A 14,776-nucleotide genomic window follows, 5' to 3' on the forward strand; every position below is an offset into this window, starting at 1 on the left:
CAATTACAGTCGCTGATTTTGAACAAATTCTGATTGTCGCATGCAGTATCTATGACAATCCACTTGACTGAGCAAACTCTTGAAATGGCCTTTAACATGTGTCCTGCTGAGGGGCAAATCCATGTCCCCTTCCTTGCATCTGGTCAGTGAAATGGTTTTGATGAACTGATCAACATTCCGCAAGTTAATCACAACCCACTAAGATTGCTACCATTTGAAAACACTATATATATACATGTTATGTAATATATCTACACACACACTCGCTTATATATAATTATACACATACGTTCACAGTATATATTATTTTTATTGTAAGGGGCGGCCACAGTGGTGCAGCGGTTAGCGTTGCTGCCTCACAGCAGAGGTTCTCCGGCTCGATCCTCAGCTGGGGTGCCTTCTGTGCGGACTCTGCATGTCCTCCCTGTGGTCGTGTGGGTTTCCTCCTGGTGCTCCAGTTTCCTCCCATATCCCAAAGACATGCTGTTGATGGATTACACCGTAAAAACTTCCCTGCCAATCATGAGTGGACAGGTGATCCGCTGTGGCGACCCCTAACCGGAAGAAGCCGAAAGAAGATGAAGTATGTAAGATGATATAATTATTATTAAAGTATATGACAGTTTAGCAAACAAAGACTTACTGCTCCTGACATCATTACATGTTCAGTTATGGAATTCCCCACAAACAATCTCTGGGTTAGGCTTTAACAAGGGTTTTGTGCCTCCACTAAATCTGGCTGCTGTGAATTTGTCAGCTTCGTAGAGATGTTAGTAACATAGCTATTGCCTGTGCAGTCATGGTCAGCGTTGCAATTTTTTAGTTTGAGATCTCTGTTTCTTGAGTGAAAAGTTGGCACTACCTTCTTTTTGAACCCTTTTCTCCATCAGACTATAAGCACTTTTCTTCAATTAACCTTTGACAGAAGGCATTCTGAACTGTATGTCTTGATGTGTATTGTTCTGTAATGGTACACTTCCCACCCAGGATCAATCCTTTTTTAATTCCTAAGGTAGCTTCTGATGTCTTTAACTCTCGCCAGCACTACAGCTATCATTGTGAAATACCTCAGTGCTGTTAGCTGACTTAGCAGTACTTGGGAGTAGCTTCTGAAAAGCAACTTAAATTTGTTTTAATTGAAAAACTAAAGCAGCAGTTTGCTTTAGTTTCTCAGCCAAAAGTTTTTAACGCGTTTAAGCAGCTGAACGGTGCTACTAAAAGCAAGACATTCAGCAGTATGATTAAATTTCCGCTCACTAATTGTGGTTTGCCACTGGTGTGCACTGTAGCACAAAAGGGGTGTTACAGCTGAGTGCCTTCCCTAGCTGGTCCTGTTGGCATTGTGCAGGTTTTTTTTTTGCACTGACAACAATCGATCCAACTTCAAACTGACTGAAGAATTATGCATACCATGGAAGTTCAAAGGTGGTTTTACTGTGAATCATTGAGTATCATGAAGCAGATGGTATGTTCAGATTAAACAAAGCAGTCAAAGCCTTGACCAGATAAAACAGTATTTAAAAATACTTTGCTGGAAAACAAGCCTCCTACACCTTCATATACCCCCTTACTTTATTATTATAGCGCAACAGTCACATGATCGTGGAGAAAACTGAAAAGCTGAAACGTTTTGAATCATTGGCAGAGCTCTGATGGAAACTGTGCCAGTAATGAATTTGAATGTAAACGGCAGTCAATAAGTTGCATTTTATGGAGCTATACTCAGAGTAATGCACCCTCAGCCACTTTACACGTGATCAAGGATAATGGGTGTCTTCAGACCGTTCATATATTACATTGAAAGAATAAAATATCTGAAACGGCCTGATCAGTTTTTGGACCACTCGTCTTGAGAAAATATTAGTCATCCAATTATAATACAGGCACTTCAAGAAAATGGGAGTTTGTAATGCCTTCTTTTATAGATGTCTGCGGATGGCATTGGGCAGATCATGTTCCACTAGATATGCAGCTTCTACAGTAGCCATTTTCAAAAAATGTCTGTTCCCAACGTATCTGCAAAGATGCTCTCACTGGACTTCTTCCACACTTTTTTCTAAACACTGTAAGTTTGATTACCATTCTACAGGTAGAACTCCATTTTCTCCAGCTTTCTTGCTAGATATGCTGCAGAACATCTACACTTCTTTTGATGCCAGAGGTACACTGCTTGGTAATATGTCAGTCAAAATTCCAATTGCACTAACCATTATAATTAATATATATATATATATATATATATATATATATATATATATATATATATATATACACAAGTACACCTTCATGGCTCAAGGAATTTTTTCCTCCCTGCAGAGGGATAAACCAGTTAGATCTGTTAGTAATTATCCGTGCTCATGACGGCTTTGAAGACCGGCTAAATTCAAATTCCTGTTCTAATCATGTCTGATGAGCTGTCTCTCATATGTTAATTAAGCAAACAGGAGGGTTTAAGAATGCGCTGTCTCTCTGTGTCTCTCACTCTCTGCAAAGAGATTACGTAAATCTGACAGTGGGCAATATTTAAGGATATTATATTGTACTTTCAACCTTTTGTACTCCATGAAAAGTGACCATGCTTACAGACTTGTTGAGTCACTCATACTGGGGATGCAAGTGTCTTGTCTGCTTATGGTGTTTCAGAAGTGAGACTTGCCAAAGACATGCATGTTTGCCACCCAAGAGAATGAAGTGTGGCTCCTGTCCTACTCAATGTGACAGAGCAGGGGAGATTTATCACTGGATATGTTCTCCCGCTTGTAATATGGGGGTTTTCTGTACTTCTGCCTTCTTTCTTTCTTTCTGTCTTGTATGTTGCTCCCCATCTCATAGAAAATACAGAGAACAAATAGCCCAGTTCTTCCTTGTTACCCTTTGGTGACAGAGAAAAGTGTGGTTTCAAACTTTCAGATCCCCGGATGTACAGGAAACCTTTATTGTACAAACAAAGGAAGTCCCTCCCAGTTGAAGAGACAGCTGGCTGCACCTTAGATCTTGGCACCTGGTTTGGATATTTTTAATTCCACTTGACATCTTGAATAAGGAGTAAGAGATGATTGGAGCAGCTAGGAAACCTCTTATAGATGTACTCTCCACAGTGGAACTAGTTCTCTTTTTAGGCAGAGCGACTGGCTTAGGCCTGTGTAAGCTTTTACTTTATCTTGGATGCCAGTTATATTGAATCTTGGTTACTCTATGGTGAATGTGCATATTATGATTTTTTTTATCCCATCATGCCTTGTTGAGTGCAGGACACTGACCCAGCACTGAGTGAACAAAAAGTTTCTTAAATGGCTTCTGCATCTCTGACCTCTGTAAAGAGCCCTTTACATTCGTAGAACTTGAATTTAATTGCTTCAACAGCTTTGAAGTTCATCTCTTGTAGATTCTTTTTCTAACCACTTGAGCTATAAGACTCCGGCCCTTTCATACTGTAAAACATACATTTTGTTCTTTACATTTATCAGGTGTTTCGTAGAACCAAACCAAGAGTATTTCTCAATAGTCAAATATCTCACAGAATTAACCCATGCTTCCTCAAAAAGCAATTTTAGAATGGTCATAAAATCAGTACATGTATCTCGTGGTATTCTGTCTAGAGGCTGAAGTCAGAGTAGGAAGATCCCTTCACATCCTGGATGTGTGCCTCCATCTCCGGTTTTAATTGAAATACCACTAGCTCGGGTTTTTACAGAAGATTGAACAGTCATTCATTTCAGTAGTTTCAGGAAGAGAAAGAGAGAGTGAGTGACTGGATATCAGGTGCTAAGCAAATTCTCTCTATGTAGATTAGCAGCTGCATCATTGTTTGCAATTTGGCATTGATCCTGTCCAAGTGGACTGCCAACTGCATTGTCTTTGGCCGTCTGACAGTTAATTACTTGTCAGAAATACTACTGATAAGGTTACTTACTCCACCAAAAGCATGGCTGATTTCAAAGCTTGTATCAAAGATGCTTTACTTATTTAGCAAGCATTATTGCTTGGATTGTGACTTCAGGATTTAGCCTTCTGAGACTTAATTTCTTGGCAGTTTTCCTGGTTTTGTCTTCCTTATTTTTGTCCTGCTTGTGATTTTTCCCAATCATAAACCTGCCGAGAAGTCTACCCAGTATGTGGTATTACATATACATTCATACTGTAAGTTGATCTGTGAAGGGCCTTTCATCTAGTTGTCGTAATACCTTTCTTCCATTTCCCCTGGGTATGGAGTTCCTTGTAAGTTAGGGAAGTGCAACTTTTTTTTATATCCTTGTACTGCACAGCTACCAAAGTTTCACAATTTTTCTTGATTTGCAGGAAATGTACTTATTTGGTTCTTGGAGGTGAGCTGGTATGCCTACAGTCAAACATAGCTTCCTAGTGCAGCTGCTAACTGAGTGTGTAACTGCTGTCTACTCTTATAACAGGAAAATAATCTAACTTGAGAGGGAAGGAAAGATATCCAAACTGTACACCTATCAAGGAGGAGTCCCCTCACAAATCCACTGATACAGGTAAAGTGTATAGGTTCTATTCCTTCTACAGAATTTATCATCCAAAACTCATCATGGCCAGATACATTATACCTGCTAAAGGCTTATTAGCCTATTTAATCACACACACACTCAATTTCTCTCTGAGAGATGACCAACTTCTAGATTATATTGGGTGCATGTGGGATGGGGTCTGATTAACTTTTGTGATTTTTTGTTTTCTCCTAACCACAGTCTTGCCTTCACAGAGTGCAGAGATATCAGTACATGCAAGCCATGGGCAGTCTTGTTGGTAGGTATCTACAATTACACTTGCTTTTATTTCAGCACCACATATGTTAGGTTTCAATGACAGTGCCGCGGTGGTACGGCGGTAGCGTTGTTACTCACAGCAAGAGATTCTCCCAATCGATTCTCGGCTTGGCTTGGCTTGGGAGTGCCTTCTGTGCGGAGTTTGCATGTCCTCCCTGCGGTTGGGTAGCGTTCGAAAAGACATGCGTGCGTAAATGGGCGTGCCTTTGTTGAAGGTTGGGCGTTGAGCTGGCACCTCGGCGTTTCGTAAAAAAATCTACTGCCAATCATTAGCGGACCGGAGTTCCGCTGTGGCGACTCCTTACCGGGAAAAAGCCGAAAGACAAACAAACATACGTTAGGTATAATGAAAGGTGTTCCACCTACAAACCATAATTGATAGTATGCATTTTCAGAACTAAAAGTATTCTGTTGATGCAGTTAGCATGGAAGTACAGTAACCAATATGTGAATTTGATACTGATGTATTGTGGACTGAGTCCATCATAAGTACCATGTAGCTCCGCTATCGCCCCTGCCAACACATCAGCACTATGAATGTTTTTCCTTTGCTATACGGTAACTTTTGTTTACCAAAGTAATTTGTCATTTGCACGCTTTGAATACAGTTTCAAAAGTAATTGTGATTCCTCTCCTTCTTCACAACTCTGGTTGCCTGGGTTATAGTTATGACTTTTATCTCTCTGCACCAGTGAAGCTTGCTCTTATGACATATTTACAGTGTATTGGATTACTTATATTAGTAATTCCCCAAATAGTGGGTAATTGTCCCATATTCTGCCCCTTTCTTTTTAATCTATTCTTCAGAATCATCTGTTCTGTTTTCTTTTATTAGAGAAATAAGGGCACCAGACATGTTTATTTCCAACCGTGTATAATGAGCATTTGAAGAAGAAAAGGAAATTAGCTGTTTTAAGTCTCTTGTGCAGTCTGCTAAGTCATCATACAGTTATTTATGCTGAAATTCATGTCTGCTGTCTTTATTTTCAGTGAACCATGTAGTCTTTTAGGATAGCCACTCACTTCTGTCACAGTCTTTTCATGTACTTTGTGAAGTGGTAAAGCCAGTGCTTTGCTCAGTGTTCAAGGCTGTCTTTTGTGACAGTGTCATATCCAGTCACAGAGCACTTCACTTTAAGACAGACTCTCACAGACTTTTCTGACAAGTCCTACTGTGCTCAGTGGCAGACAGGCTGTCCTAATATCCTCAAGTGCTTTTAAACCTTGTTGCATAAAGGTCTTCAGCCAGGCCAGGTAGACAGGGAAAATTTTGACTTTGTTTTAGCACAATACATACTGCCTTTTTTAATAGAGTGGATTGAAGTAGTCTTTCAGTAAATCCTCCCATATCTGTATATTAAATCTTTTTAAGGAGTGTTGGAGTATATAATGTATTTGTTTTCCTTAAAACTTAACATTTTGGTATCTGTGGCTCTGAATACCACCTTAGAATCAGTAGGTCTTGGCAGGATTGTCTATTGCAACTCTATCATCATGTGCTCTGACTCTTGAGAGATTCAACATGTTTGTTAGGAAGCATTTTACTAATAGCTGATTGACATTTGCACTCCTTGTCCAAACATCATTACATCCTCTAGTCATTGAGTTCATATCCATTCTTTAAGTCCTTCACTTTATCCTTGATTATTTTGTGAGTTTCCAGTATACAAACACACACACACACACACACACACACACACACACCCCCCACAAATGCAAAAGTGTAACGAAAATGATGTCATGTGACCTCTGGAGGTAAAGCTAAGAAGCACGTAATTTTGAACAGCCCAATCCGCGGTTTGCATTTCTTATGATCAAGTACTGATAATTCTAACATAATTATTTCACAGATAAGACTGTCCACTTTGCCTTGTATTTTAAGATGCTGTGGAGATTCTCAACACCCTTATTAAGTCATAAAGCTTGGGGCTGTGACAGTAGTCAGTCCTGTCAGGAGAAGTGAGCGCAAAATATATTGTGCTACCTGTTTTTTATTAGTATTCTCTCTCTCTCTCTCTCTCTCACAATTTTGAATTTCTTTTTTGTGCAGCCATCATTTCTATATGATTTAAATGCATCTACTTGCGTGTGCTTTAGCTGGACTTTAAATTCCAGGTTCATAAGGCATCCCATTTCAGTTGCTGTTTTTATAATTTGGGCAGAAACCACCATCAGTCACTTTTAGTATTGTCATTTTTATGTGTTTCATCAGTGTGCCGCATTTTGTGTTTTTGCATAATGATTTTCTCAGCTATCTATTGTTGCATCAAAGAAAGCCATTACAGCATATTAAAACAGATTTTCCGAAAAAAAATGTAAATGCATTGCAGAGTTTAAATATAGATTTCATCCCCAGTTTTTTGTATTCATGAAAAAGAAACTTTCTTTTTGTGTTAAAATTGATGTGATGTAGGTAAGGACATACTATGCATGTCCATGGAATATGTTATATTAATTAAGGGGGGGGGGGGGTGCTGAGACAAAGCCCTCTGCACGGGGTGTATAGGTGGTGTGTCACCATCACTGCTAAAATATAATTTCTTGGCTTTTTACTGGCAGCTTTTGACAGACCATCTCGCAAGTAAATGGGACTAAAACATATTCTGTCACTATTCAGATTATATTACTGTAACAAGTTTGATTCAGTCTGTGAAGAGGAAGTATTTCATGCTCCAGAGTGCTGTTGGGTAATGATAGTAATGTCAAAAAAATGTATTACACAGCAGTGCACCACAGATGAGATTTCTGCCATAAGTATGTTTGGTCGTGGCATAAATTATTACTTCTGATATGCTTTTGACGTTCCGTTTTACTTACTTAGTTGTGGAAGTTGAAGAGAAACCTGAGAGGAAACAGGACAAAGCTGAGCGTGATGAAAGAGAGAGACGTTTTTCTCATTCCCGAAGAGAAGAGATTGCACCCTACTCCAAAGGAAAGAAAGGTGAGTTCCATTTTGAAGAAGTGTTGACAACTGTGTGAGGTGATGTTAATGGATGTCGATATGAATCTTTACTTGCACTATTATAGCTTCACAGAAAAAAGTGTAGCAGGTTGTTTAAATTTTTAAAATTATACCCTTTTTGAATGAACATAACTCATGTATCCTTTAGCTGTTTCATTGTAAGCTCATGGAACCTCCTCATGCTCTGTTCAGAAAGTATCATCCCACTCTTTATTTAAATCTAACTTAATATCATATTTGCGGTCTTTATTATTATTTTATTTTACATTTCTTAACTGGGAAAGTCCGACTGGACAAAAGTCCTTTTTCAGCAGAGGCCGGGGGAGAAAAGCTCCAGATGTCCTTCAAGAATGCAACTGCAGTCATAACATATGGGTTGTCCTGCCTCAGGCAGCCCTTGGTTGGCCGGATTCCAAAGTCTGGGTCCGACGTCGGCTGATGTCGCATTTCTCTCCGACGTCAGAGCGGCAGGAGTACATAAGCATCAGCCGACGCCATCTTCTCCAGTCTTTCTTGCCGCGCGGTGCCCGAAGCAGAAGCAGTTCGCAAGTGCCGGTCGGTCAGCTCCTGTATTCTTCGATCCGAAGTCATCAAAAAAGCTAAGTACCCCGTTGGGGACCTTTTCTTGCCTCAGCCGATGTCAGAAATTACTGAAAAAGTTAATAATTGTTTATCTTGTGGTAAACAAATACCTCATAAGGATTTCCATTCTTACTGCCTTCCTTGCCTTGGCCCAGACCACGACGTCTCGGCCTGTGCCGCCTGTGCTCGCTTCAATAAGCGCACTCTCAGGCGCCGGGCGGAGTTCACTGAAGATTTTTTCGGCGAAAAATTCGATTACAAGATGCCGTCGGAATTACCGACATCGCAGACTCCTAAAAAACGTAAAGACCGGGACCGCCATCCTCTGCCCGCGTCTTCCACCTACACCACGCCAAAACCTACCGTGAGTGCCCCGGTTCCCTCTGAGGCGGTTATTTCACCGCTCCGAACCGAAGACACCGCATTACCGATACCGGAGACCACACCGACGCCAGTTATTGATTTTCCTCCGTATACTGAAACCGAGGAAATGCCCGAGACCATTGCTGTGGATAAGGTCACTCCTGCACGTGGAGCTGCTAGGCCTCCCATGTCCATGTCTATCAAGGCCTACACACGTGCTAAGGCAGCCAGCAAGACCAAGCACCTTACTGCTAAAGCATTACCTCAGCCTACTCCTGAAACACAAATCATGACTATGGCAGCAGACTTAATCTCCATGATCAGAGGTTCCCAGGCCCATCCTGAGAGAGGATCCCAGCCTCCTCCTGATAAGAGGCCCAGGGTTGAGCCCACTGACCCTCTCCCTTCAGATGAAGATTCTGAGGCCTCTGGCCACTCCGATAGCCAGGAAGAGCCTTTCCAGACCTACGAGGACTCAGATGCAGAGGACTCCATCCCCTCGGCCTCCCTCCTGAGGATATTTCTTTTGGGGAAGTTCTGCATTCCATGAGGGAACATTTTAAGTGGCAAGGCCAGGAATTTTCTGATTCCAGAAAGCGTCTTCGTACCTTCCTTAAAAAGCCCCAGCACAGGCCCTTAGCTATACCTCCTGTGCTTGATGTTTTGGATGATTTATACTCTGACTCCAGTGTTACCCCTGATACTCTCCCTCCTGCTCCTGCCAAGCCGGACAGATACTATAGAGTCCCTGAAACACATTCTCATTTCTTTAGGGCCCATGATGTTGATTTAGAAACTATTTCACAGGGGCCGAAAGGGGTTTCAGCTACCACCTCCAAAAATCCTTTGCCTTCCAACAGGGAAGCTAGGTCATTAGAGAGATGGGGGAAGAAGGTTTACACCTCTACTACTTTATCTATGAGAGCTCTCAATTGTCTCTTTCATATGTTTCAATATCAGGATTTCCTGTTAGATGATTTACAGAAAACTTTGGCCTCTCCTGATCCTTTAGATAGGAAGTCTTTGCAGGAGGCTGTACACAACTCTCAGCAAGTTAGCAATCACTTCCTTCAGTGTGGATATGATGCATTGGAAGCTTCATGTAGGGCAGCTATGACAGGGGCGGTCATTCGTAGACATGCATGGTTAAAAGAACAGCCTCTACCAGATCATGTTAAGGCAAAACTTCTTGATGCACCCTTGGAAAAGAATTTTTTGGTGCTAATGCTAAAGATGTATTAAAGACCATAGAGGAAAAAGCCAAGTCAGTTCAGACAGATTTCCTCCAGGTTCAGCCACCCAGATTCAGCAGGAATTGGCCTTCAAAAAACTGGTCCTTTCCTAATCCTGAAAGATTTCAAAGGGGCAAAAGCAGGCGTGGCCGAGGAAGAGGACAATACAGAGTCCTACAGGGGACGACAATGGCAACCAGCAAACCAAAGAAGTGACACAGGGGCTTCTCCTGCCCCACAGGGACAATCCCAATGACTTTCCTCTACTTCCGCTAACCAAAGAGCAAACAGAAGCTCCCTTGGGTGGAAAATTATCTCTGTTTTCAGACAATTGCCACAGATTGACAAAGGACAAATGGATTTTGGACATTATAGACCAAGGCTACAGATTCCACTTTCATACCTTACCAAGGAAACAAGGCATGCCAAACCTACCGCAAAACCAGAGGGCAGAGGCTTTCAAGCAAATTTCTCTGCTTGCTCAGATCAATGCAATAGAAAAAGTTCCACAACAAGAACAAGGCCAGGGGTTTTACTCAAGACTGTTCCTTGTTCCAAGAAAAGAAACACAATGGAGACCAATACTGGATTTGTCCACATTAAACACCTTTCTCATAGTACCAAAGTTCAAAATGCTGACCTTACAGCAACTCCTTCCCATGCTGGGCAAGGGGTCTTGGCTGATTACTCTGGACCTCAAGGAGGCATACCTGCATGTCCCTATCAGACACAGCTGCAGAAGATACCTCAGATTTCTTGCAGGGCCAGAGCATTATCAATTCTCAGCATTGCCATTTGGCTTATCTACTGCGCCCAGAGTGTTTACAAAATGCCTGGCTTCAGTAATTGCTCATTGCAGGCTCCAAGGGATCCAAATTTACCCATACCTGGACGACTGCCTCATACAAGCGGACGACAAACTAATTTTGACAAAAAACTTGGATTATGTCATTCAATTGCTACAAGCTCTGGGATACACAGTCAACTTCCAAAAGTCAAGACTGCAACCATCCCAGCAAATTACTTTCTTAGGAGCCAATCTAGACACAACCTCTCAAATGGCTTACCTGACAGAAGACAAGCAAAAGAAGTTAACTCATTATTTCAAAGGTTTGGCAAAGCTCACCCAGATGACTGCAAGGAGATTCCTACAGGCCCTGGGTTACATGGCATCATGCATTCTCCTGGTTCCATTAGCAAGACTACACATGAGAAAGCTTCAATGGTACCTAAAAAGTTTATGGTCTCAACACAGCAGCAACCTAGAGACAACCATACCGCTCATTCCATGCCTACAAAAGTAATTTCTATGGTGGGCCTCGGTAAGCCAGGCAAACACAGGTATGTCATTCAAAAAACCACAAATAACACAAACAATGACCACAGATGCCTCAGACCTTGGATGGGGGGCGCACATGGAGGGCAGATGTATTCAAGGACAATGGTCTCCAAAGGAAACACATCTGCATATCAACCAAAAAGAAATGCTGGCAGTCATGCATGCCATCGAGGCCTTTCGACAACTTCAGCAAGGCCACCTGCTAATACGGACAGACAACACCACTGTCATGTGGTACATAAACAAGCAGGGGGGCACCCATTCTTACCCCCTTTGCAGACTGACAATGAATCTTTGGGAAAAATCACTGAGCTTAAACATACAGCTGCAATCCCAGTTTGTTCCAGGCAAAGACAATGTGCTGGCGGACAGCCTAAGCAGGAATTTCCTAGACCCCCACGAGTGGAGGTTACATCCAGAAATCTTCATAAGGCTCACCTCGACATGGGGCAGGCCAGAAGTAGACCTATTTGCCTCCCACCTCAATCATCAGCTACAAAAGTTCTGTTCAAGGACATATCATCCACAAGCATGGAAAACAGATGCTCTCTCATTCATCTGGAACTTCCTAAAGATTTATGCATTCCCACCTCTGCCACTGATGACCACAGTACTACTAAAGATCAAAGCAGAGAAGCCAAAAGGGATCCTAATAGCTCCAGACTGGCCAAGACAACACTGGTATCCATTACTACGGCGCATATGCCACAACAAAAAATGGGGCCCTTCCCCAATGGCCCCATCTTTTGACTCAAAACAACTTCAAGACAGTACATCCCAACATTCAGACGCTCCAGCTAACAGTTTGGGAGATTCCATGAATAACCTCAATCTATCTCTCTCCAAGGAAGTTCAGCGGATATTAACAGAAGCCCGCAGACCATCCACCAGAAAGGTTTATTCAGCAAAATGGAAGAGATTCAGCATTTGGAATACCAGCAAGGGACATGATGCATCATTATTGAACATCCCACTCATCCTGGAATACTTGGCAGATATGCTACAGAATGGACTCTCTTATTCTTCTATAAAAATACATGCTTCAGCTATTTCAGCTAGATACAACACTGATCCACCTGTGTTCTCACATCCTTTGTTAAGGCAATTTCTTAGAGGAATCAAGAATATCAAGCCACCAAGAAAGGCCCCAGTACCAGCTTGGGACCTCAACTTTGTCCTAGAAAAACTGACTCTACCCCCCTTTGAGCCAGCAGCTTCTGTGGACTTACAATTCCTCTCATGGAAGACAGCTTTCCTGTTGGCAATTACCTCAGCAAGAAGGGTTTGAATTACAGGCCCTAATGGCAATACCACCGTTCATTACCTTTCATAGAGACAGGGTCTCCTTACGAACCAACCCTAGCTTTCTGCCAAAAGTGGTATCTAGGGTTTCTTTAAATCAAGCAATTCACCTGCCTACTTTCTTTCCCAATCCGGAGAACAAAGGGGAAAGACTGTTGCATACCTTGGACATTCACAGACAACTTCGCTACTACCTGGACAGAACCAAGGCCAATAGGAAGTCTGATCAGCTTTTTGTAGCTTACGCCCTGGAGTACAAGGAAAAGCAATTTCCAAACAGACTATCTCAAAATGGATTGGACATTGCATCAGATTATGTTATTCCTTCCATGGAAAGAGTGTACCAGCCAATATCAGACCACACTCTACCAGAGCTACAGCCACCTCTACAGCATTCTTAAGAGGGGTGCCTACAAAAGACATTCTAGAAGCTGCCACATGGAGCTCCGTGCATACATTCTCCAAACACTACAACCTTCCTTTATATTCCAGATCCAGAGCAGGCTTTGCTTCGGCAGTCCTGCAGGGATTGATAGCTACACCATCCTTTTCTTAGAGCCTCCACCTCCCCCAGCTAAGCTATGGTATTCAACCCATATGTTATGACTGCAGTTGCATTCTTGAAGGACATAGTACAGTTTTGTACCTACCATAAATGTAGATGTCCGATAGATATGCAACTGCAGTCGGGTTTTCCCTCCCTCCTTCCCCTCTATTCCTTGGGTCCACTCCTCTCCCCTCTATTCCTTGGGTCCACTCCTCTCCCTGTTATCCTAGCTGGGGATATCTGTTATGGTGTATCTGTTTATTGCTTATTTATTTGTCTGGAAACCTGTTTTGTCTTCCAAATTGATTACAGCCTTCCTTGGAGGGCACCTGGCATCTGGGGCAAGAAACACTGAAGAAGATGGCGTCGGCTGATGCTTATGTACTCCTGCCGCTCTGACGTCGGAGAGAAATGCGACATCAGCCCACGTCGGACCCAGACTTTGGAATCCGGCCGACCGAGGGCTGCCTGAGGCAGGACAAACCCATATGTTATGACTGCAGTTGCATATCTATTGGACATCTACATTTATGGTAGGTACAAAACTGTACTTTACAGTACGTGACCAATTCATTAAACGATAAGAATTTTATACATTTACATAAGAATAGAAATAACAAAATTAAGCTAAGATTGTTCAGTGAGCTGTACATCAGTAGAGAGATATTTACATAAGAATAAAGCATAAATGATTAAGCTAAAGTTATTGAGTGAGCTGTTCATCAGTAGAAATATCCAGAATGATATGATATAGAGTATACTTAATTATCATTATTTGGAGGAGGGAGAGGAGAGTTGGAAGAGTGGTGAAGCTAGAGAAGTGAGACTAACAGGAATAAGAGAAATCTAAGGAATGAAAATGGAGGAAATATAACTAAGAGATATATCTAGGGGTGAACCAGAGTAAGATAGAGTAGAATTAACCTGGGGTGTCACAATGGAGAACCCGTTTAGTTTGTAGGTGTGTTTTTAGAGATTTCTTGAACTGAGATAAGGATGTTGCGGCTGTTATGTTAGTGGCCGGAGAGTTCCATTTTGTAGCAATATAGTTAGAATAGAGAGAGGCCCCTGCAGAGTTATTGGACTTAGTGACCTGAAGAAGCAGTTTGTTGTTGGAATGTCGAACCCTAGTATTGGTATGATGGTGTATTAGGTTTTGTAATGCAGGGTGTTTTTTGGGGTGGTACAGTATCCTATAGGTTCGTTTGAGCTGGTTGTAGAGAAGGAGATTGGGGACTTCAAGCCAGTTTAATTTCAGGGCTTCGCAATGGTGAGTTTTGTAGGGGCTGTTGTTGGCGAATCGTGCAGTTTTGTTAAAGCAGGTGTCAAGTTTAGATAATTCTGACTTTTTGATGTTGGTGAGGATGGGAAATGCATATAGAAGTGTGGAGGTGAGATGGGTTTGTGTTATGTTTGCTCTGGTAGTATTTGTGAGGAATGTTTTGTTTCTATAAAGTCCCCCTAGTTTTTTGTGTACTTTCTTTATGGTAAGTGAGATGGGAGTATCGTATTTCATGTTGCAGTCAATTTCTGTGCCTAGGAGTTTGGTGTGTATGACTGGAGAGATGCAGTTTTGTTCTTAGGGTAGTAAAAGAGGGTGGAGGGGGAAGAAGAGTGATTTGTAGGCCAAAGATGAGAATATTGGTTTTATTGGTGTTAAGT

At 41.9% G+C, this 14,776-nt stretch overlaps 1 protein-coding gene across 2 annotated transcripts in view; it reads left to right on the forward strand.

Annotated features, from left to right (window-relative positions):
• The window catches only part of PQBP1 (polyglutamine binding protein 1), a 429,608-nt gene that overhangs the window by 280,906 nt on the left and 133,926 nt on the right, over positions 1 to 14,776 (forward strand). For both annotated transcript variants that reach the window (XM_044080392.1, XM_044080391.1), the window contains exon 5: positions 7,609 to 7,728. In XM_044080392.1, coding sequence (XP_043936327.1) covers positions 7,609 to 7,728 — 120 coding nt within the window. The remainder of the gene's footprint in view (positions 1 to 7,608; positions 7,729 to 14,776) is intronic.

Source organism: Protopterus annectens, chromosome 8.part0, assembly GCF_019279795.1.
Source record: "Protopterus annectens isolate FY-2018-M chromosome 8.part0, PAN1.0, whole genome shotgun sequence".
Lineage (NCBI taxonomy): Eukaryota > Metazoa > Chordata > Ceratodontiformes > Protopteridae > Protopterus > Protopterus annectens.